Source organism: Pelobates fuscus, chromosome 6 (genome assembly GCF_036172605.1).
Source record: "Pelobates fuscus isolate aPelFus1 chromosome 6, aPelFus1.pri, whole genome shotgun sequence".
NCBI classification, from domain to species: Eukaryota; Metazoa; Chordata; class Amphibia; order Anura; family Pelobatidae; genus Pelobates; species Pelobates fuscus.
The window spans coordinates 222345364-222368997 of NC_086322.1; the positions used below are offsets into that span (position 1 = coordinate 222345364).

General features: G+C 43.2%; 1 protein-coding gene across 1 annotated transcript in view; it reads right to left on the bottom strand.

Annotated features, from left to right (window-relative positions):
- Window positions 1–23634, bottom strand: part of SLC10A6 (solute carrier family 10 member 6) — a 71879-nt gene that overhangs the window by 32463 nt on the left and 15782 nt on the right. Inside the window, exons 3-4 of the mRNA XM_063425838.1 lie at window positions 14467–14555; window positions 9682–9857 (exon numbers count right to left, since the gene is read on the bottom strand). Of these exons, the coding sequence (XP_063281908.1) occupies window positions 9682–9857; window positions 14467–14555 (265 nt within the window). The remainder of the gene's footprint in view (window positions 1–9681; window positions 9858–14466; window positions 14556–23634) is intronic.

Genomic DNA, 23634 nt, shown 5'->3' on the forward strand with positions numbered 1-23634 from the left:
CTAGGCGCTTCCTGTGTCAGTGTTGCAAAATGTGCAGCACTGACATTCAACATCTCCATGCTCTGCATGTCGACGCTGAACGCTTGTCATAGAGAAGCACATATATATATATATATGTGCACAGAGGGCCCCCTGCTACCTGTACGACGAAGAGGGGGCCCAGCAGCAAACTCTGTCCTCCGTTCCAGCTGCTCTCTGTCTAACTTTCCTGCACCCGGCGGCTGCCAGAGTGTGGCCACGAGTTACTATGGCAACGCTTCGCACACACGCAGGCCTGTCTCGTGAGATTTAGTCAGAGAGGAGCTGGAAAGGAAGACAATGTGTGCTGCTGGGCCCCCTCTTCAATGTACCGCGGCTGGCTCCCTCCACCATGCCACTGGATCAACAGAAATTCGATCTCCCCCCTCCCTGGCACGGTAAGAACCAGGGAGGGGGGAATAAAATTGAAATATACACAAATAAATAAATAAAATAATACTCCCCACTATTTTACACACACACTGAATCCTTACAAGCACACTCTGCACTCTACACACACACTACATTCACTAAACACACTCTGCACTACACACACACTACATTCACTAACACACTCTGCACTACATTCACTAAACACACTCTGCACTACACATACACTACATTCACTAAAACACTCTGCACTCACTACAAACACTACATTTACTAAACACACTGCACTACACACACACACACACTACATTCACTAAACACACTTTGCGCTACAGACACACACTACATTCACTATACACATTTTGCTCTATACACACACACTACATTCACTATACACATTTTGCACTACACACACACTACATTCACTAAACACTCTGCACTACATTCACTATACACTCTGCACTCACTACAAACACTACATTCACTAAACACACTCTGCACTACACACGCACTACATTCACTAAACACACTTTGTACTACACACACACACTACATTCACTAAACACTTTGCACTACACACACACACACATACTACATTCACTATATTCACTATACACACGTTTCACTCACTACAAACACACTACATCCACTACAAAAACACACACTCTGCATTCACTATACACACACCTGCATTCACTACACACACACTCTGCATCTAATGCATGCATACAAACATTACATACATTACACAAAACGTACATTCTGCATCTACTATATACACTGCATCCATGACACACATACTGCATCCACTATACACACTGTATCCATGACACACATACCGCATCCAATATACACATTCTGCATCCACTATACACACTGCATCCATGACACACATACCGCATCCACTATACACACACACACACTTCATCCTTGTGGGCGGACTCGGGGCTGGCCCCGGGGGCCCAGATCTTGAGCTGTGTCAGGGGCCCTAAAATTTCTGATGGCAGCCCTGTTCACACCAAATAGTATGCACTTGTTCATAATTTGAATTGATGAACTGCTTATACTTAAAAAATATATGTGACCTTTGAGAGGTAATTTGCAGTACTGAGCTGCTAAAATGAGACTTGGGCCCAGCATCCACTTTTGAAAAATATGGAAGTGGTGTGTCTCCAATGTGCCCCTTCAACATCCACATAACCCTGAAAAAGGTACACATGGGGGTATCGTTGCACTAAGATGACATAGCTGAGCAACATATTAGGTGTTATACTGCCGTAGCACACATAAGGATAGCAAGATATACAGTAATATCTCCAAGTGTGTGTCAAAAAGGCAAACAAAAATGCTAATTGCAACTAGACTTGTTACAAACTAACAAAAAAATGATCCTACACTAAGGTTTAGAATATACCTTTTGAATACCCTGGGGTGTCTACTTTAAGAAATGGTAGGCCTTTGTGGGGTAGTTTGAATTTAAAACCTGCTAAGATGCTTGGAAATTGCACATACCATATATACTCGAGTATAAGTCTAGTTTTTCCGCACATTTTTTGTGCTGAAAAACCCCCACTCGACTTATACTTGAGTCAATGTCTGTATTATGGCAACTTACATAATACATAATACAGACCAGGACCGTCGGGCTTATTACAAGCCCGGCGGTCCTGTTGGGGGCTGGCAGGAAGCGTTTACTTACCTTTCCTGCAGCTCCCTTCTCCTGCATTCTGGTCAGCTCCCCTGTAAATCTCGCAAGAGCCGCGGCGTCAGAGCATTGCCACGGGTTACCATGGGCAACGCTCCGCGCGGCACGCAGACCACGAGACTTACAGGGGAGCTGACCGGAATGCAGGAGAAGGGAGTTGACAGGAGCTGCAGGAAAGATAAGTAAACACTTCCTGCCAGCCCCCCTCCTGCACAGTACACACCACTGGACCACCAGGGACAAAAAAAATATTTAAATAATAAAAAAATAATAATAAGAAAAATTTAATAAAAAATTATTAAAATAAAAAATGATTATAATATTAAAATAACAAAATTAGAATATTTAAATAAAAAATTAAAAATAATAAAAATGCCCTCCCCCACACACTACACACACACTCTGCATTATATACACACACTCATACAAACACACACTCTGCATTCACACAAACACAATGTGTTTATATAATGCAGAGTGTGTGTTTGTATGTGTGTGTGTGTGTGTATCATTATAAAAATCACAGAATTTCATAGCCCCAAGTTTTACCCTCGACTTATCCTCGAGGCATAGCATATTTCACAATTGTTGGTCACAAAACTGCACTCGACTTATACATGAGATCGACTTATACACGAGTATATACGGTAGGCCCAGCGTCAAAATTCAAAATTCGGTAAAAACTGATATGGCTTGATCTCTTATATGGCACTGTAGCTTCACGAAATAGTGCCAAAGACATACAATGGGGGTGTCATTATACTCAGAAGACTTAGCTGAGCATAATTTGGGGGGTTTGAACTTAGTGGCACATGTGAAATATACAAAATGCCCAGCAAAAATGCAATCCGTATGTAAAAAAAAATGCCCCAAATTATTAGTTAGTCTTCAAACTAAAAGAAATTTGTCTAGATGAATATTCTTGTTCTTGGGTAGAACATTCGCTAAAGGATAGAGTACAACAAGTTGTCATTAACCCCTTAAGGACCGGACTGTTTTTGCGATGTACATTTGCGACCAGGCATCTTTTTACACTTTTGTGGTGTTTGTGTTTAGCTGTAATTTTCCGCTCTCTCATTTACTGTTCCCATACAAATTATATATTGTTTTTTTCAGGACAAAAGGGGCTTTCTTTACATACCATTATTTATATAATCTCATGTAATTTAATTTAAAAAAAAGAAAAAATATGATGAATAATTGAAAAAAATACATGTTTTTTTACTTTTATGTGAAAAATCTTTTACTCATCTACAAAAGCGAATGAAAAAAACTGCTAAATAGATTCAAAATCTTGTCCGGAGTTTAAAAATACCCAGTGTTTACATGCTTTTTGCATGTTATAGGGCTATAAGTACAAGTAGGATATTGCGGTTTCAAAACATACATTTTTAAAATGTATCAATAGTGACATTGTAACACTACCACCCCACATGTACATATTTTTTTTAAAGTAGACAACCCGAGGTATTCAATATGGGGTATGTCCAGACTTTTTTAGTAGCCACTTAGTCGCAAACACTGGCCAAAGTTAGCGTTCATATTTGTTTGTGTGTGAAAAAAGTAAAAAACTAAATTGAACGCTAATTTTGGCCAGTGTTTGTGACTAAGTGGTTACTAAAAAAGACTGGACATACACCATTTGCAATACATTGGGTTGTCTTCTTTTGGAAATGGTATGCCATCATGGGGGTAATTCTCATTCCTCGGCTACCATACGCTCTCAAAGGCAACGTAACCAACCTGGCCATTTTCAATGTAAAAATATTTGACCCATATATTCGACCCTGTAACTTTCAAAAACGCTATAAACCTGTACATGGGGGGTCCTGTTGTACTCAGGAGACTTTGCTGAACACAAATATTAGTGTTTCAAAACTGGAAAATGTATCACAACAATTATATCATCAGTAAAAGTGCTGTTTGTGTGTGAAAAATTAAAAAAAAAGTAACTTTCACTGACAATATCATCGCTGTGATATGATTTACTGTTTTGAATCACTAATATTTGTGTTCAGCGAAGTCTCCCGAGTAAAACAGTACCCCCCAGGGTACTGTACAGGTTTTAGGGTGTCATAGAACGTTACAGGGTAAAATACAGTGCTAACAAATTAAATTCTCTGGACTTTCGACCTGGGTTTGCAGGCAGGTCCCTTAAATTGCAATCAATAAAATTACTTAATTATGTAAAAATATTACATAAATACACACGTAGAATTTAAATATATATGCATATTTATATATTTGAAGTCTACGTGTATATTTATATAATTATTTATGTAATTTTGTATATTGACATATGTATAGTTTGTATTCTTTTTATTTATTTATATATACATAGATATGTATACAATTTCATTCTAAGTGTATTTTGATATAAATATATATATTAATATCAAAATACAGTTAGAATATTTTTTTTTTATTATTATTTTTACATTTTTTTATTTAATTTAAATTACTTATTATTTGTATTTTATAATAATATATATACAATATATATAGTTATTATATATATTATATATATACACGTGTGTAATTTAATTATAAGTGTATTTTTTTAAAATTCTTTATTTTTACGGTGCACGTAAATTGTACAGGCTGGCGAGAGGTGCCCCAAAAGCAATCCTCCGGCTTTTTCCCGCGTTTAACATGCGGGGCACATGAGTGACAGGCACATTTAATTTTAAATCAGGCTTAAACATTTGGCTTTAAACACAGATTGAAATTATAAGTATGTTAGAACGGTGCTGTAACCATGCTATAAACAATTCAAGTAATGTAATTGCATATCATTAGTAGTAATACGCTAGAAACATGTACATATGACGTAAGATATCCAACGCTTCACGTTGCTAGAGGAGCTACTCTTATATATATGAATCTGAAACTCAACATCGTTGCTAGAATAGTGCAATAACCCTGTTTTGGGCGATCCGATTAATGTAATTGCGTATCATTGGTGCTAACAGGTTAGGAACATGCCTGGTTCTAAGACGTGAGATTCATTAATAAAGAGTAACTGGAACACAGAGTGTAATCTTTGCCGTTACACATGTGCTTCTATGTGAAGCTATAGGTATGATGCATGCTTGTAATTTGCGTGTGTAAAAAAGACGAGTTATACATGAGTGCAAGGCAGCCTAGCTCAGCTTCTATAAGTGGTTAACTGACAGGCTATGTGATTGCATGAATGGTGTGTGCGGTACTGCAATGTACAGGTGTGTAAGGCGTACTGTGAGATTGCTAGCTAGATAATAGTGGTCAAACAGTGAACATTTCTGTACAATTCTGCGTTGGTAATGAGTCTCTGTTTAGAGGGCTGCAATCTGACATGTCTAGCGTCTATTGTAGCAGAGGCTTTAACCAAGTACCTCTGAGGTTCTTGCCGTGTGGGTCCACTTTTAGCCTATACCCAGCGCAGGGAAAGATATTGGAGGTGCGTGAGAGTCTCGCTGGGGCACAGCAAGGTGCAGCGCCGCTTGTTCCTGTTGCTGGCTCGGTAGCCTGTCATAGTAGGGGCCTGCTCTGGTGAGGTAGGTGAGTGGTGTTCCCATCTGGTATCCTGGAGCCCTCTGTGGTTTCGGACTGCTTCTGAACCATGCGGGGAGCATGCCAGTCGCTGTGACTACCGATGCTGCAGGGGTTAAAGGTCTCAGTTGCTCATCCCGCCGGGTCTTTCCAGGAGTGTATACATTTGCACCACTCCGGTCGGTCTCGCGTCCGCGAGCGGGAGCTTGAAAGATGGTGTGCTCCGCCTGTGGAGGGGGTTTCTGCAGCTGTGTTTGTGGACCGGGTCTCAGGGTCTTTCCCCTCCGGATCTTCCGCCTTGGGTGCTTGGAGCGGGCTTTGGGCCATTTGGGGTGTGAGCGGGTATCTGGTGAGTTGGTCGTCCGCCACCCCTGGTGCATGGTGCCGGAGGCCCTGGGCTTGCATAGCCGCTTGTCTGCTGGTGGGACATGAGGGCCAGGAGGTGCATCCTCTCTCCCCTGCTCCCTGTGAGACTGAGCCCCTCTGACCCGCAGCATCCGCCAGAAATTGTTGAACAGCTTATCTAGTCGTTCCTCTAGTGTGGCGTGCGGGCCTCGTGCCGCCTTCGTAGGTGATAAGTGTATTTTTATATTAATATATGTACATATTAATATAAAAATACACTTAGTATGACATTATATGTATATATATATATATATATGATATATAGACGTATATTATATATATATATATAAAATATACGTATATATATGATATATAGACTATATTATATATATATATATATATATAAAATATACGTCTATATATCATATATATATACACATATATAATTATTATTTTTATTTATTAACTTTAACCTTTATTTTTTTTTCTTTGATTTTACACTAGCAGGGAGACTGCCTGTCAGCACAGACAGTCCCCCTGCAGGCAGACACATGGACACCTATTGTGACCATGTGGTCGCTCTGTTGAGCGATCACATGGCCACAGGGGTCCTAATCTGCCATGGGGAGACTGTCTGGGCTGGAGGCAGTCTCCCCACAACGGGAGCACCGCCGATCACCGCCGGGGGAACGACGGCGATCGGGTAAGTAACTAAGACCGTTAGGACGGTTCAGGACCGTCAGCGGTCGGCAATGCAAAAATGCCGATGACGGTCCTGAACCGTCCTCGGTCCTTAAGGGGTTAATGGTAGATTTTCAAGCTGGACAAAAGTGGTAAGTGGTGTCCCTCAGGGTTCTGTTTTGGGACCACTTCTATTTAACATATTTATTAATGATCTTGAAATAGGCATTGAAAGCCATGTTTTAGTGTTTGCAGATGACACAAAACTTTGTAAAGTAATAAAATGTGAGCAGGATATTGCTTTGCTGCAGAGGGTTTTAGATAGATTGGGGACTGGGTACCAAAATGGCAGATGAAATTTAATGTAGAGAAATACAAAGTTTTGCATTTCGGGGTAAAGAATGCACAAGCAGGCATAGGCAACCTTCGGCATTTCAGATGTTTTTGTGACTACACCTCCCATGATGCTTTGCCAGCATTATGGGTGTACGAGCATCATGGGGGGTGTACTCCACAACATCTGGAGTGCCAAAGGTTGCCTACCCCCGCCTTAAATGGTAGTGAATTAGGGATAACAACACACGAGAAGGATTTGGGAATTGTTATAGACAACAAATAAGGCAGCAATATGTATAAATAGGGGCATAAATTCTTGGGATGAAAATATAATTTTGCCTCTTTATAAATTGGTGGAAAGACCACATCTTGAATATGCTGTGCAATTTTGGGAACCTGTTCTAAAGAAGGATATCTTTGCACTAGAAAAAGTACTGAGACAAGCTAAAGAATTGTTCATTTTAGTTATGAAAAAAGGTGAAAAAATGGAAATCTCTTTAGTTTGGAAAAACGTTGCCTTGGAGGGGATATGATAACATTATTCAAATATATTCGGGGACAGTTCCATTATCTGGAAATCTATTCATAAACAGTGCTATACAGGGTTCACACATTTAGACTGGATATACAGCATATATATGCATATTCATATACAGGGTTCACGCATTTAGGCTGGAAGAAAGTAGATTTAGCCTAAGACAAAGTAAAGGGTTTTTACAGTAAGAACTATAAGGAATTATCTGCCTGAAGAGGTGTTTAAACAGAAATTGGATAAATACTTGCAGAAACACAACATACAGGGATATAATTTATAATTAGTGGGGTGGCGCGAGGGAGCTGAACAGGAGGATTAGTGCTCCCTCGCCATCAAGCCGGAAAGTGCCGCCGCTGCCAGCCTCGGGGGCCCTGAGGTGGCCTGCCGGCCAGCTCCTGAGCCCCCTATGACAGGAGGTTGACAAGAAAGTGCAGTCCAAGGAAAATGCCTTGTCAGCCTCGTGGTAAATACATCCCTGCATACAGCCATGCACTCTGTTACACACACTGCTACGTACATGAACACGCTTCACACATCCTCTCTTTATGTGTGTATATACACAACAACTTGTATAATGTTTAAATATGTTTTTTTTTGTTTTTTTTTTTTTTATTAGTTTGGAAGTGGCAGGCTTGGGGGAATTTAAAGGGACATTATAGTCACCAGAACAACTACTGCTTAATGTAGTTGTTCTGGTGAGTATAATCATTACATGCAGGAATTTTCCTGCAAACACTGCCTTTTCCAAGAAAAGGCAGTGTTTACATTGCCCCTAGGGACACCTCCAAGTGGTCACTTCTCAGATGGCCACTGGAGATGCTTCCTGGCTCAGTGCTGCACAGTAGGCAGCTCTGCCATTCAGCATCTCTACGCTCTGCATGGGGACGCTGAATTTTCCTCATGGAGATGCACTGATTTAATGCATCTCTTTGAGGAGGTGCCGATTGGCCAAAATGGCATTTGGCCCTCCTTCCTTGCCGATTTTAGCATTGGATTGGTTTAAAATCGACATTTCTGATGATGTCACCAAGTGAGCGGGGTCACTGCTGGCAGACCTGCATGGCGCTGGAAATAAGGTGAGTTTTTCGTGCTTTTAAGACTCCTTAATGGTGGGTTTAGCACTTCTCAGTCAGGAATGCATGTTTGTGTTCCTGACCCTATAGTGTTCCTTTAAGTATTCTGTGCCTAAAGAACACTTGTGATTTACATTCCACAAGGCAGATCTTGAGAAAAAAATGTGTCTTAGCACAGCTGCACTGAGAAATATATGTATGTGTATATGTACGTGTGTGTGAATATATATATTTATTCCACAAAATAGAGGTGCACTCGTAGGTCTTTTCAAGTGATTATTTTATTGAGATTAGTTAATCAAATAACTATATGCCCCGATCGACGTTTCGACCCCTAAGGGTCTTTTTCAAGTTTAAACATACAGTGTAAACGTGACATTAGATGGATAATTGTGTAAAAGCTACTTACCAATCCAGTGTGCAGCCCCAATCTCCCTCCAAACCTGGACGTTCACAAGCTAGACAGGTGATCCACGTGGTGTGCGTTTATGCGTGTTGACATGGTTACTAGGTAACGTGTAAACAAAAGTTAAACGTGCTTATCCCGGTGCCGTGTAGTGTAAACAGTGAATATATATATATTTCTTATGTTATTTCTCTTGTCATGCCATCTTGGGGCTGAGATGCTGGGGTTGTACTGCAGTTTTTCGTCCCTTGTTTCCCACTATGATGTCAAGTTGGTTGGCCAGTACTTGCTTATCCATCTGGATATGAAATTCCCACAGTATCTTAGCTCTGTCATTCTCAACTACCCTTGGTGGAATCTCCCATCTTACGCAAGCTCAACCCATATTCTGAACAAATGTTTTGGTATACAATCCCGACATCCCTCCTGCCCCAAGATGGCATGACAACAGAAAGAATATAAGAAAAAAATATCTATATATTCATACACATGTACATATACATATACATATGCTTATACATATGTTTCTCAGTGCATCTGTGCTCATTTTCTTCTGCCTTGTGGAATGTACAAAAGATTTTCTGACAGTACCATACATGTAAATACATATCAACAATACACAAAGATATTTTCCTTTAATCCCTTTGATAGGCAGTAATACCTTGGCCACGGTTGACGAACAATGACAGCAATGCCAAAACCAGAAATGTATCCCAGCAGAGGATAGATAATGCCGATGATCAGGATTGACATATCAGTGTTCCAGGATCCCTTGTATAAAACCGTACTAGCGACACCTATCACAAGCATTAGGAGTCCTCCGATGATTGAGCCAATCTTAAAAATGGAAATAAATAGCAATTTAAAACTTAATAAAAAATGCAGTTTACCATTATGGAAATTCTGAATAAACTACAAGTATGAATGAAGGAAGACAAAGGCTTTTATTGTGGGCAGACTCATAGGCGTGCGCAGCCTATTGTATAAGGGTGTGCACCCTAAAGCAGAAACACACACGCCGCGTATATATATATATATATATATATATATATATATATACACACACACACTGCTGTGTGTAGGTGCTGTGTGTGAAGGCGCTGTGTGTGTGGACGCTGTGTGTGAAGGCGCTGTGTGTGTGTGCAGGTGCTGTTTGAGTGTGAAGGTGCTGTGTGTGTAAGGGTGCTGTTAGTGTGTGTGTGTGTGTGTGTGTGTGTGTGAGGGTGCTGGTAGTGTGTGCTGTGTGGCTGAGGGTGCTGTGTGTGTGTAAGGGTGCTGTTAGTGTGTGCTGTGTGTGTGTAAGGGTGCTGTTAGTGTGTGTATGTGTAAGGGTGCTCTGTGTGTGAGGGTGCTGTGTGTGTAAGGGTGCTGTTAGTGTGTGCTGTGTGTGTGTATGTGTGAGGGTGCTGTAAGTGTGAGGGTGCTGTTTGTGTGTGTGTGTGTGTGTGTGTGTGTGTGTTTAAGGGTGTTGTTAGTGTGAGGGTGCTGTTATTGTGTGTGTGTGTGTGTGTGTGTGTGCTGTGTGTGCTGTATGTTTGTGAGTAATGTGTGGGGGCAGTTTAGTTAATATCCCCCCTCCCTTCTTACCTTACGTAGGGAGGGGGGACCATGCTTCTGCCTTCCCTGGTGGTCCAGTGGAGAGTGAACTCTAGCTCCCCGGGTCCTCTCCTGCCTCCTGCCCTGCCTGTGAGTTGGTGAGGCAGGAGAGGGAGGCACATAGCGCGTGCGCATGCCTATGGGCAGACTAAATATAGCTATTATTGTTGGCAAAATTTTTCTTTCGTGGGCATTGAGCATGTAGATCCTTACTGGAGAGGAGGAGATTTGACCAAGAAACTCTCACAGAGAGAAACATTCTGGATAAATAAACTAAAAACACTCCAACCTTCTGGTTTAAATTTGGATATCGATTTGTGGAGTTTTTTTGAGGACTGACTTTTGCTGTGTGAAATACTTTTTTCTGAATAGATGTTGCACTCCTTTTTTCATTTCTTACTAATATCTTTATTTGGGTGACACCTTAGAAATATTGGAAAGGATAATCTTATACATATGGTATATGTTGTTATTATCATTAGTATTACCTGTTGTCTTTTTGAAATCTCAAAAAGAAAAACATTTTTTGGGGAATATTTAAGTATTGCAAGAAAGGAGATGGAAAAGGGGAGTGCGAGATATATATATATATATATATATATAGGGTCACTACAAGAAAGGGGTTTTACTTACCCGGATACAGCTCCGGGATCCTCCTGATTCCCCCCTCCCCCTCCCCCCCTCCCTCGTCACTCTTTCTCCCCCTCCCCCCCTCCCCCGTCACTCTTTCTCCCCCTCCCCCCTCCCTCGTCACTCTTTCTCCCCCTCCCCCCTCCCTCGTCACTCTTTCTCCCCCTCCCCCCTCCCTCGTCACTCTTTCTCCCCCTCCCCCTCCCTCGTCACTCTTTCTCCCCCTCCCCCTCCCTCGTCACTCTTTCTCCCCCTCCCCCCCTCCCCCGTCACTCTTTCTCCCCCTCCCCCCTCCCTCGTCACTCTTTCTCCCCCTCCCCCTCCCTCGTCACTCTTTCTCCCCCTCCCCCCTCCCTCGTCACTCTTTCTCCCCCTCCCCCCTCCCTCGTCACTCTTTCTCCCCCTCCCCCTCCCTCGTCACTCTTTCTCCCCCTCCCCCCCTCCCCGTCACTCTTTCTCCCCCTCTGCCCCTCCCCCGTCACTCTTTCTCCCCCTCTGCCCCTCCCCCGTCACTCTTTCTCCCCCTCTCCCCCTCCCCCGTCACTCTTTCTCCCCCTCTCCCCCTCCCCCGTCACTCTTTCTCCCCCTCTCCCCCTCCCCCGTCACTCTTTCTCCCCCTCTCCCCCTCCCCCGTCACTCTTTCTCCCCCTCTCCCCCTCCCCCGTCACTCTTTCTCCCCCTCTCCCCCTCCCCCGTCACTCTTTCTCCCCCTCTCCCCCTCCCCCGTCACTCTTTCTCCCCCTCTCCCCCTCCCCCGTCACTCTTTCTCCCCCTCTCCCCCTCCCCCGTCACTCTTTCTCCCCCTCCCCCGTCACTCTTTCTCCCCCTCCCCCGTCACTCTTTCTCCCCCTCCCCCGTCACTCTTTCTCCCCCTCCCCCGTCACTCTTTCTCCCCCTCCCCCGTCACTCTTTCTCCCCCTCCCCCGTCACTCTTTCTCCCCCTCCCCCGTCACTCTTTCTCCCCCTCCCCCGTCACTCTTTCTCCCCCTCCCCCGTCACTCTTTCTCCCCCTCCCCCGTCACTCTTTCTCCCCCTCCCCCGTCACTCTTTCTCCCCCTCCCCCGTCACTCTTTCTCCCCCTCCCCCGTCACTCTTTCTCCCCCTCCCCCGTCACTCTTTCTCCCCCTCCCCCGTCACTCTTTCTCCCCCTCCCCCGTCACTCTTTCTCCCCCTCCCCCCCTCCCTCGTCACTCTTTTTTCTCCCCTCCCTCCCTTGTCACTCTCTTTTCTCCCCTCCCTCCCTTGTCACTCTCTTTTCTCCCCTCCCTCCCTTGTCACTCTCTTTTTTCTCCCCCTCCCTCCCTCCCTCCCTACTCTCTTCCTCCCCCCTCCCCTACCTCTGTTGTAGCGTGGCCGAGCCCTGAATGGTCCGCGGGTACAGGGAGCTTTTGTTTCCTGTACCCGGCCGGACTAAACGGAAGTGCACACTCAGTGTGCACTTCCTGTTAGTCCGGCCGGGTACAGGAGACAGATGCTCCCTGTACTCGCGGACCATACAGGGCTCGGCCACGCTACAGTGAGGGAGTGACAGGAGGGAGCGCTGAACCCTTCCCTCCTGTCATCCCCTCTCCTCATGCTGCACCCGGGCGGTGCGCCCTCATGGACGCACCAGCCCGGGCAAAGCTGCAGCCGCCTGAGGCTCCCTGCAGAGCGCTCGGGCGGCTGCAGCATGAGGGGGGCTGGCGGAGCTGGGCGGGATTTCCCCATAACCTGTCCCCCCCGCATGATTTGCTGGGGGGGATGCATCCCCCTGGTTCCTACGCCCATGTTCAGTGGGACTGAATGCTGACAAAATGCTGAAATCTGGACCCAAATACTTCAAATCCAATCCGAATGGCCTTGTATGCTGCCAGAAGGTTTTACACTACAAGTACTTCTCACTTATAGACCAGGTTCTGTTCCTACGACCTGGTTGTAGAATGAGTTGGTCGGTAAGTGAGGAGTTGTGGGATTTCCCCCGAGCATAGATTACATGGATTCCCTGCTCTGGTGCATTCGTCTATGTTTGGGGAAATTTCCCCGAACATCGACGAACGCAGCAGAGCAGGGAATCCATCTAATTCCCACGAAGGCTCGCACTTACCTCCCTGCGAGAGAGCCATTAGTAAGTGCGAGCTGTCGTAAAACAGGTCGGTCAAAAACGAGGACCACCAGTATTCAGTATACTCTGCAATATACTGGGAATAACCCTGTTAAATTTCAAACTCAGATATGTTTCCAGTATGGCTAGTTTGGCTTAACCCCTTAAGGACCAAACTTCGGGAATAAAATGGAATCATGACATGTCCCACATGTCATGTGTCCTTAAGGGGTTAAAAATGGCAATTTTCTTATGAATTCATAACAATTACCAACCAACCAAACAGCTTTCATTTTTAGTATAGCCCTTGCCTTATTTCACCCAATGCTATAAGAGAGTCTGTCATAGAATATACATGTAACACATCTAATGAACTTTTCTCATAATTTAAAGGGACACTATAGTCACCAGAACAACTGCAGCTTATTGAATTTGTTTTGGTGAGTAGAATCATTACCTTCAGGCTTTTTGCTGTAAACACTGTCTTTTCAGAGAAAATGCAGTGTTTATATTACAGCCTAGTGATTACTTCACTGGCCACTCCTCAGATGGCTATTAGAGATCCTCCCTGGGTCATGGCTGCCTAAAATGCATCCAAACATTCAGTATCTCCTTCCCCTGCATGCAGACACTGAACTTTCCTCATAGAGATTCATTGATTCAAATAATCTCTATGAGGAGATGCTGATTGTCCAGGGCTGTGCTTGAATTGTGCTGGCTCTGCCCCTGATCTGACTCTTTGTCAGTCTCAGCCAATCCTATGGGGAAGCATTGTGATTGGATCTGGCTACCACTTCTGCTGATGTCACAAAGTAAGCAACTGCAGACTTGAATACATGTAAGATTTTATTATATGTAGGGAGGCATGAGGGGACCAGGGTGGCTAGATGGTGGTTTTAACCCTATAGGGTCAGGAATACATGTTTGTGTTCTTGACCCTATAGTGCTCCTTTAAGAAAAGAGTTGCACGGCCATTTTACTAAACATATATTCTTCCATATTTTCTTTCACAGAAATTAGAATTGGAGAAAAAAAAAGTGTAAAAGTAGAAATTATAGAGTTCAAATATATGTATGACAGTAATGCAGGCAGTGGCATTTCATTGAATTGGAAATTATTCAAAATTAACTTGTCGCTTACCTTGGAAATCAGTTTTGCTTTGCTTGGCCATTTGTAATTCACATATACTCCCACACCAACTGGAACGACAACACTTAAAAGTGCCATACCTATAGAGAGTCAGTAGAACCAGAGATGTGTCATCCTCAATTAGTCATCAACATGGCTTAATACACCTGTGTTGTGTACATGACAATTCTTACTAACACAATAACGGAGTAACGGAGACAATGTTGTTGGATAGATAACTAGTGCAATACTAAACCATGACAGACTTACTCTATGTTTGAATGGGAAGAGTGAGGGATTTTGTTAACAACATTTTTGGGCATCTGCCAGTTAAAAGTACAGCTGGCAAACACAACATGTTTAGACAAGAAAACTGGCGAAAATACATAAAAGACTGTATAGTACTAAGTGCCTTAAAACAGCCAACAAGGCACGTTAAATTCATTAAGAAAGCCAAAGAAAACCAAACAAGTCATGTGAATATACACTGATCAGCCACCACACTAAAAGCATCTGCATAATATTGTGCTGTCAAAACAGACCTATGAACTTGTCCTATGGTATCTGGAACTAAGACATTAGCAGCAGATCCTTTAAGTCATGCAAGTTGCCAGGTGAGACCTCAAGGGATCTGATTTGTTGTTCCAGCACATCCCACAGATGCTCAGTCAGATTGAGATCTGGGAAATGTTGTCAAAGCACTGAACACTTTGTTATGTTCCTCAAAACATTCGGTGCATTAACCTGCTAAAAAAAAGAGGCCACTGCCGTTAGGGAACATAATTGCCATGAAGCGCTGTACATGGTTTACAACAATCTATAGGTAGATGGTAATTGACAAAGTAACATCCACATGAAAGCCAGAACCCAGTGTTTCAAAGCAGGACATTGCCCAGAGTATAACACTGCCGGCCTGCCTTCTTCCCACAGTGCATTCTACAGCCATCTCTTCCTCAGGTAAACGACCAAGCCATCCACCTGATTTAGAAAAAGAAAAAAAAAATGTGTTTTATAAGACCAGGCAACATTTTGCTTTATGGTCCAGTTCTGACACTCACGTCCCCATTGATGGAGCTTTGGCGGTGGACAGAGGTCATCTGTGACGCACTGTTCGTTGAGACACCTTTGTAACATGGCCAGCATTATGTTTCTCAGTATTTGAGCTACAGTAGCTCTTCTGTGTGAGTAGACAAGGAGTAGACAAGCTAACCTTCTAAAATCTAAAATTAGCAGATATCTTTTTTACCCTTTAACTTTCCCACAAATTTTGCAAATTATAACTGAGAAGTATTGATATTTATAAAGTGTTCCGAATTAGCTATCATTTTGTCTACAATATTTAAAGCAGAAACATAATGCAGTGATTGAATAGGTGTGAACATAAAAAGAAAAAAAAAAAAAGAAAAAAATTAGGGATTGGAATTTCAGGTGGGCGGTGGTGGGTTTTCCAGAAAACACCCATTGGGCCTCGATGGCAGTGGACCAAGGCTGGCAGGGGAGATCCTTTCATATTCCCTGCCTGTCCATGCAGAGCCAGCCTTGCTGTAATCCCTCTCGGGCTGGTGAGGAGATCAAAGGGAGGGAAGGACCTGGGAGGCTCTTTGTTCCTCCTGCCAGCAGATTGGTCGGAGCATTGCTGCTTGTTACCATGGCAATGCACAGATACAGTGCTGTTCTTGCAGGAGGACAGGAGAGTCAGCCTGCAGCCTGAGGAAGTGCAGACTAAAGTGAACATGACACCACTGGACCAATAGGGCTTACAGCATTATGTCCCCCATCCCCCCATCCCTGGTAAAAGGTAAGAAGAAGAGAGGGGGAGACATTAAGATAGATTTTCATATTTGACCCAACTACACACAGCTTAGACCCTTTCACCCTTCACACACACCCCTCACACAGACTGCCCCCTCACACACACACTACAACCCCCCACACACACACTGCCCCGTCACGCACACACTGCACCTTTTACACACAAACACACACACATGGAAAAAAATAGAATAGAAAACAGAAAAAAGGTACATATTTTAAAAATAAAAACCTCCTTTATAAAAAAAAAAAAAAAAAAATTGCACTTGAGCTATAAAATTAGTTACTTTGGCACTTGTGGGCTGTAAGGAAATGTTACCATCAACAAAGATACAAATATGGGAGGTAGGGAGGGCTGGGGCCTGATGTCCAAGCAAGAGGCGGCCGATCTCCCAAGGTGGTGCCTGCCACATAGTGCTTCACTTCAGAACCCCCCCCAAATATAGCATCTGACAACAGCACAAACTGAGTCCTAAAGGCCGCTAAGCCAAGATGGCCACAGCAGTGGGTACTCTGCACAGCAGACCAGGCCCTGAGATACAGCAGTGGAGGGAAGTGTTTAATGCCAGATTTAAAGCACTCTGCCAGGAGTTCTGGCGTCGCCTTAGCACGCGACCACGGCTAAAAACCACTCAAGCTACAATGCTGAAGCAACTGGGACCCGACTAAGGTGCTCCAGACACACAAGTGCCTTCCAACATGGCTCCCTACCTACCTTGGCCGAGAGCCACCCGAGGCGCTGCCTCGATCCAGCAACCACATGCTCAGAAGATCAAGCGCCGGCGGTGGTTCGCACTATTCGGAGCCTCTGCCCGAACACCACGAGTGCCCCAAAGCCGTGGACCTACGAAGCAGGCCCTCCTACAGAAATCAGAAGAAATCCTCACCCACGCATGGAGCCATCGTCTTGTGCCTGAGCTTCCCTACCCATACGATGACTGCACCCTCAATCCAGCACAAGACCGCAAAGGGGAAACGGAGCCTCTGCAAACTTTCTGTGCGCACTCTGAGTTTGCCGATTAGTGGAGTCGGCTGACCACGCTTCCCACAATGTATGCTGGACCACACTGAGCCCCATCTGAGTATAGTGGACACCATTTGTCATACTTGACATGTTACCTTTCATTTACAATATGTAAGGTTTTTCGCCCAATACATTTCAATAGGATCCAGTGGCAACATAGCTTTATTAGATGATCCAGCATGTTTAACGATTTTTATAATTTTATAATTTCTACTTACACCTGCTAGGCATGTTTATAGATAGCCTGTTACACAATAACATCATGCTAATAAGCATGCTTATCTAGCAATCTTTTTTCTCATTTTTTTTTCTCTCATACTCCTGTCTCACAAGCATGTTTTATAACATATTCTCTCATAGCCATTCACATGTCTGGGTAGCTCATGTTGATTGCATACTTTGTTTTTCGATATACTTCAGACATGTTTGACTAGCCTGTGACTTTGCTACTTAACCAAAACATGTGTGCAGTAATCCTCTATGCATTGTACTTGTTAAAATATGTATCTTACAATCATTGTTATTGCTGTTGGGGTATTGCAAGAGCATGTGTTAAATATTTGCACCACAAAAATAAAGAATAAAAAAAAAATGGGCGGTAGGTATTAAAAGGTTGACTACCCCTGATCTAGAGGGACCTAATTTGTAAAAACATATGCTTTTGTGTGGTAGTTTTGGATCTGGCAGCTTCTATTAAACTTATAGAAAGAGCATACCTAATTTTACATTAACCCTTAAAATACTGCCTTACAATATTTATCCTAAAACTTGCATTTGATTTACATCCTAGGCAATGGAGGCATTGTGAAAATCTGGACTAATATTAATGTATTTGGAGGTATTTTTATGAAGCTATGAACAACTATAATAAAATAATAAAGAATTTTCTTTCCTCTTTTACTTTTTTATATTTCAACAAGTGCACATACTGGTAGAAAAATACAGCCAAGAGTTTCCGTATAAGACATTGTGAAGACTGCAAGGGACAGATACATTGAAAATAATGAATGTTAGATTGAACATAAAAATCAGATATTGCTGCCATAATCATGACAGAGTACCGAAAATCTTGTATCTAGTGCTTTGTTAACCAACCAAAGTCAACAGAATATAGGCATTATGTATGAAATAATACACATTTACTCTCAATTTTCCCTTTTACCACCCCAACAATGCTTAAACATCAGGGAAAAATAAGATGTAAAATTCAAGCAAAATAGTAACAAATTACAAAAGTTATATATGTTTATTTAAATGTGTAATGATCTAGACATAGAAACATAGAATGTGACGGCAGATAAGAACCATTCGGCCCATCTAGTCTGCCCGATTTTCTAAATACTTTCATTAGTCCTTGGCCTTATCTTATAGTTAGGATAGCCTTATGCCTATCCCACGCATGCTTAAACTCCTTTACTGTGTTAACCTCTATCACTTCAGCTGGAAGGCTATTCCATGCATCCACTACCCTCTCAGTAAAGTAATACATCCGGATATTATTTTTAAACCTTTGTCCCTCTAATTTAAGACTATGTCCTCTTGTTGTGGTAGTTTTTCTTCTTTTAAATATAGTCTCCTCCTTTACTGTGTTGATTCCCTTTATGTATTTAAAGGTTTCTATCATATCCCCCCTGTCTCGTCTTTCCTCCAAGCTATACATCCTTTAACCTTTCCTGGTAAGTTTTATCCTGCAATCCATGAACCAGTTTAGTAGCCCTTCTCTGAACTCTCTCTAAGGTATCAATATCCTTCTGAAGATACGGTCTGCAGTACTGCGTACAATACTCCAAGTGAGGTCTCACCAGTGTTCTGTACAATGGCATGAGCACTTCCCTCTTTCTACTGCTAATACCTCTCCCTATACAACCAAGCATTCTGCTAGCATTTCCTGCTTACATTGTCTGCCTACGTTTAAGTCATCAGAAATAATCACCCCTAAATCCCTTTCCTCAGATGTTGAGGTTAGGACTCTCAAATATTCTGTCCTCTGCCCTTGGGTTTTTACATCCAAGATGCATTATCTTGCACTTATCCACATTAAATGTCAGTTGCCACAACTCTGACCATTTTTTCTAGTTTACCTAAATCATTAGCCATTTGGCTTATCCCTCCTGGAACATCAACCCTGTTACATATCTTAGTATCATCAGCAAAAATACATACCTTACCATCAAGACCTTCTGCATTATCACTAATAAAAATATTAAAGAGAATGGGTCCAAGTACAGATCCCTGAGGTACCCCCCAAGCTTCGAATATACTCCATTGACTACAACCGTCTGTTGCCTGTCACTCAGCCACGACCTTACCCATTCAACAATATTGGAATCCAAACTTAAAGATTGCAGTTTATTGATAAGCCTTCTATGTGCAACAGTGTCAAAAGCCTTACTGAAATATAGGTAAGCAATGTCTACTGCACCACCCTGATCTATAATTTTAGTTACCCAATCAAAAAAATCAATAAGATTAGTTTGGCATGATCTCCCTGAAGTAAACCCATGTTGTCTCTGATCTTGAAATCCATGTGTTTTTAGATGTTCAACAATCCTATCCTTTAACATGGTTTCCATCACTTTCCCCACTACTGAAGTAAGGCTTACTGGCCTATAGTTGCCCGACTCCTCCCTATTACCTTTCTTGTGAATGGGCACAACATTCGCCAACTTCCAATTTTCTGGGACTACTCCTGTTATCAATGATTGGTTAAATAAATCTGTTAATGGTTTTGCTAGTACACCACGAAGCTCTTTTAATATCTTTGGGTGTATTCCATCAGGTCCCATTGACTTATTTGTCTTTACTTTTGACAGTTGAAATAGAACCTCTTCCACTGTAAACTCACGTGTAATAAATGACTCATTTATCCTTTTTCTTAACTGAGGTCCCTTTCCTTCATTTTCATCTGTAAATACCAAACAAAAACTTGCTTAGCCTCTTTCTGCCTAATCTTATAGATCATTCTGTCTTCCTCACTCTGTTTTTTTTTATAATTACTAAATGCTAACTTTTTCTAAGTTTTTTACTATTTTGGCCACATCTGCGGGGTACCACAGTGGTTTCTTAATGTTTTTGCTTTTACTGACAAGCTGTCAGGGTACCTGTGGTCTCTACCTCCGAAAGAGGTAGAGACTTAGCTGTTCCTCCATCCAGACGGCCTGATGGCTCCCTTCCCCACGGTCATGCAAGGCCGGCCGCGAGGGAGTGACTGCCTTTTACAGCATCTAGGCAGGAAGTTGTCATCAGGACACTCCTCCGGAACGACCTGTCACTCAATTGCTGCAGGACCAATCAGGACGCCTCGGAGGCGTGGTTACTGCTCTGAACAGGGTATTTAACAGAGCTTCTTTCATTAGCTCATTGCCCTGTCGTGGTTCTAGCTTGTTCTAGTCACTCAGTGCTTGTGTATTCTATTATCCCTTTTGGTTTTGACCCGGCTTGTTTACCTTACTCTGCTTATCTCTGTTACCCTTGATTCGGCTTGTCTCTCGCTTACCTGTCTTCTGTTACCCTCGACCTCGGCTTGTCTTTGACCATTCTATACTGTACTACTTACGTTAGTCCGGCCATTCTAAGGTCCGGTATACGTATCTGGCTACTGTTTGTACTCTGCGTGTTGGATTCCTGTCCCGATCCTGACATTACGACAGGGCCAATGGATCCTGCAAGTACAAACAGTCAGCTGGCTTCTCCTGATTCTAGGTTTGAAGCCATGGATCACAGAATGGATCAGATGGCGCTTGCGCTACAGGCTCTATTATCTCGGGCCAATAACCCACCAGAGGAGATACGTAATACCCCTGTTTCTCCTGTCGGTTCAGGTCTAGAGGAAGCCACAGTGGGTGCTTCTTCGCGCATTACCCCCCCAGTACGCTATGGTGGGGCTCCTGAGAAGTGTCGTGGTTTCTTAAACCAAATTAGTATCCACTTTGAATTGCAACCTCGCTCTTATCCTACAGATAGGGCAAAGGTAGGATTTATTATCACCCTACTTATTGAGAAAGCTCTGAGATGGGCCAACCCATTATGGGAGAACGATAACCCATTAGTTTATAACTATAACGCCTTTGTAGCTGCTTTTAGAAGAACATTTGACCCTCCAGGTAGAAAGGTTAATGCAGCCAGATTACTGTTGCGTCTGAAACAGGAGAACCAAACACTGGTGGATTATGCACTAGAGTTCAGGTCTCTGGCGTCAGAAGTCAAGTGGAATGAGCAGGCGTATATGGATGTATTTTTGAATGGCTTATCTGAAGTAATCCTTGATGAGGTTGCTACCAGAGAACTCCCTGAGAATTTAGAGGATTTAATTTCGTTCATCTCTCGTATAGATGAACGTTTAAGAGAGAGACAGAACACTCGAGAGAGGAACCGGAGACCTTCTTTTAGGTTAGCCCCCGCTTTTCCAAGTCCTGACTCCACGGTATCTTTGCTTCCTGAACCTATGCAGATAGGGTATACCCGCCTCTCTGAGGAGGAAAGACAGTACAGGTGAAGAGAGGGTTTGTGTATGTATTGTGGAGCTAAGGGTCATTTACTCTCGAACTGTTCTAACCGCCCGGGAAACGCTCGCACCTAAGTCTCTCTAGAGGACAGGCCTTGGGTGTTTCTATTTTGTCCTCTACTCCTAATTATAAAGATCACAGGCTTCTGCTACCAGTTTCCTTAACTTGCGGGAGGGAAGTAGTAAGGGCTATGGCTTTGATAGATTCCGGTGCTGCTGAGAATTTTATCGACCAAGCCTTTGCCAGTAAAAACAATTTCCCATCCCAGCTAAGGGAGACACCCTTGGCCGTTGAGGCCATAGATGGTAGACCACTACTAGACCCTGTTATCTTTCGTGAGACCATACCCATTGATTTAAATGTTGGTATCCTACACGTGGAGAATTTATCTCTTCTGCTCATTTCGTCTCCTTCCGTTCCCATAGTTCTGGGGTACCCATGGTTGAAAGAACATAACCCTATTATCGATTGGGAGTTAGGGGAGATACTCTCGTGGGGCCAGGGCTGCCAGGATCGGTGTTTGTGCAAGGTTTCTCCATTAGCTAATATTAACATACAGGAGAATCCTACTCAGTCCACAGAAAGACAAATACCAGACCTTTACCTAGTGTTTGACAGTGTTTGACAAGAAGAATGCCGATTCTTTGCCGCCACACAGGTCATTTGACTGTAAAATTAAGCTTCTACCCGGGACTATGCCTCCGAGGGGCCATGTATATCCTTTGTCTGTTCAGGAAAACTCGGTTCTAGAGGAGTATATTCAGGAGAATTTAGAAAAGGGATTCATCAGGAGGTCTTCTTCTCCGGCCGGGGCGGGGTTCTTTTTCATTAAGAAGAAGGATGGCACGCTGAGACCTTGTATCGATTACCGAGGCTTGAATAAAATAACTGTCAGAAATGCCTATCCAATCCCACTGATTACCGAGTTATTTGATCGTCTTAAGGGCTCCAAAATCTTCACCAAGTTAGATCTCAGAGGGGCTTACAATTTGGTGAGAATCCAGCAAGGTCACGAGTGGATGACGGCATTCAATACCCGGTATGGCCATTACGAATACACTGTTATGCCATTTGGACTATGCAATGCTCCTGCAGTATTTCAAGATTTGATTAATGAGGTACTTAGGGAGTTTTAGCATGATTGTGTTATTGTTTACCTGGACGACATACTAATACACTCTAAGGAGATTTAGACTCACCATAGACAGGTCAGAAAGGTGTTACACAAACTTCTGCAACATGGTCTATACTGCAAATTGGAGAAGTGCAGTTTTGATCAGTCTCAGGTAGACTTTCTTGGGTACGTGATTTCTGGGGAAGGTTTTAAAATGGATCCTGGTAAACTCCAATCTATTTTAGACTGGCCTTTGCCCAAAGGACTCAAGGCTATCCAAAGGTTTATTGGTTTTTCCAACTACTATAGGCGCTTCAATAAGGGTTACTCCTCTATCATTGCGCCTATTACCAATATGACCAAACAAGGGGCTGATACTAAGTTCTGGTCTGAGGAAGCTCTTGGTGCTTTTAAGACTCTCAAGGAACTTTTTGCCTCAGCTCCCATTCTAGTTCATCCTGATACGACTCTGCCTTTCTTGCTCGAGGTCGATGCTTCGGAGACAGGAGTTGGGGCTGTTCTGTCTCAAAGGTTAGGGGTGGATAAACCGTTACACCCTTGTGGTTTCTTCTCTAAAAAAATTTCTGGGCCTGAGAGCAGATATGACATCGGGGAGAGGGAACTGTTAGCGGTCATTAAGGCTTTAAAGGAGTGGAGACATTTACTGGAAGGGACACTACACCCTGTTACTATTCTAACGGATCATAAGAACTTGTCTTATATTG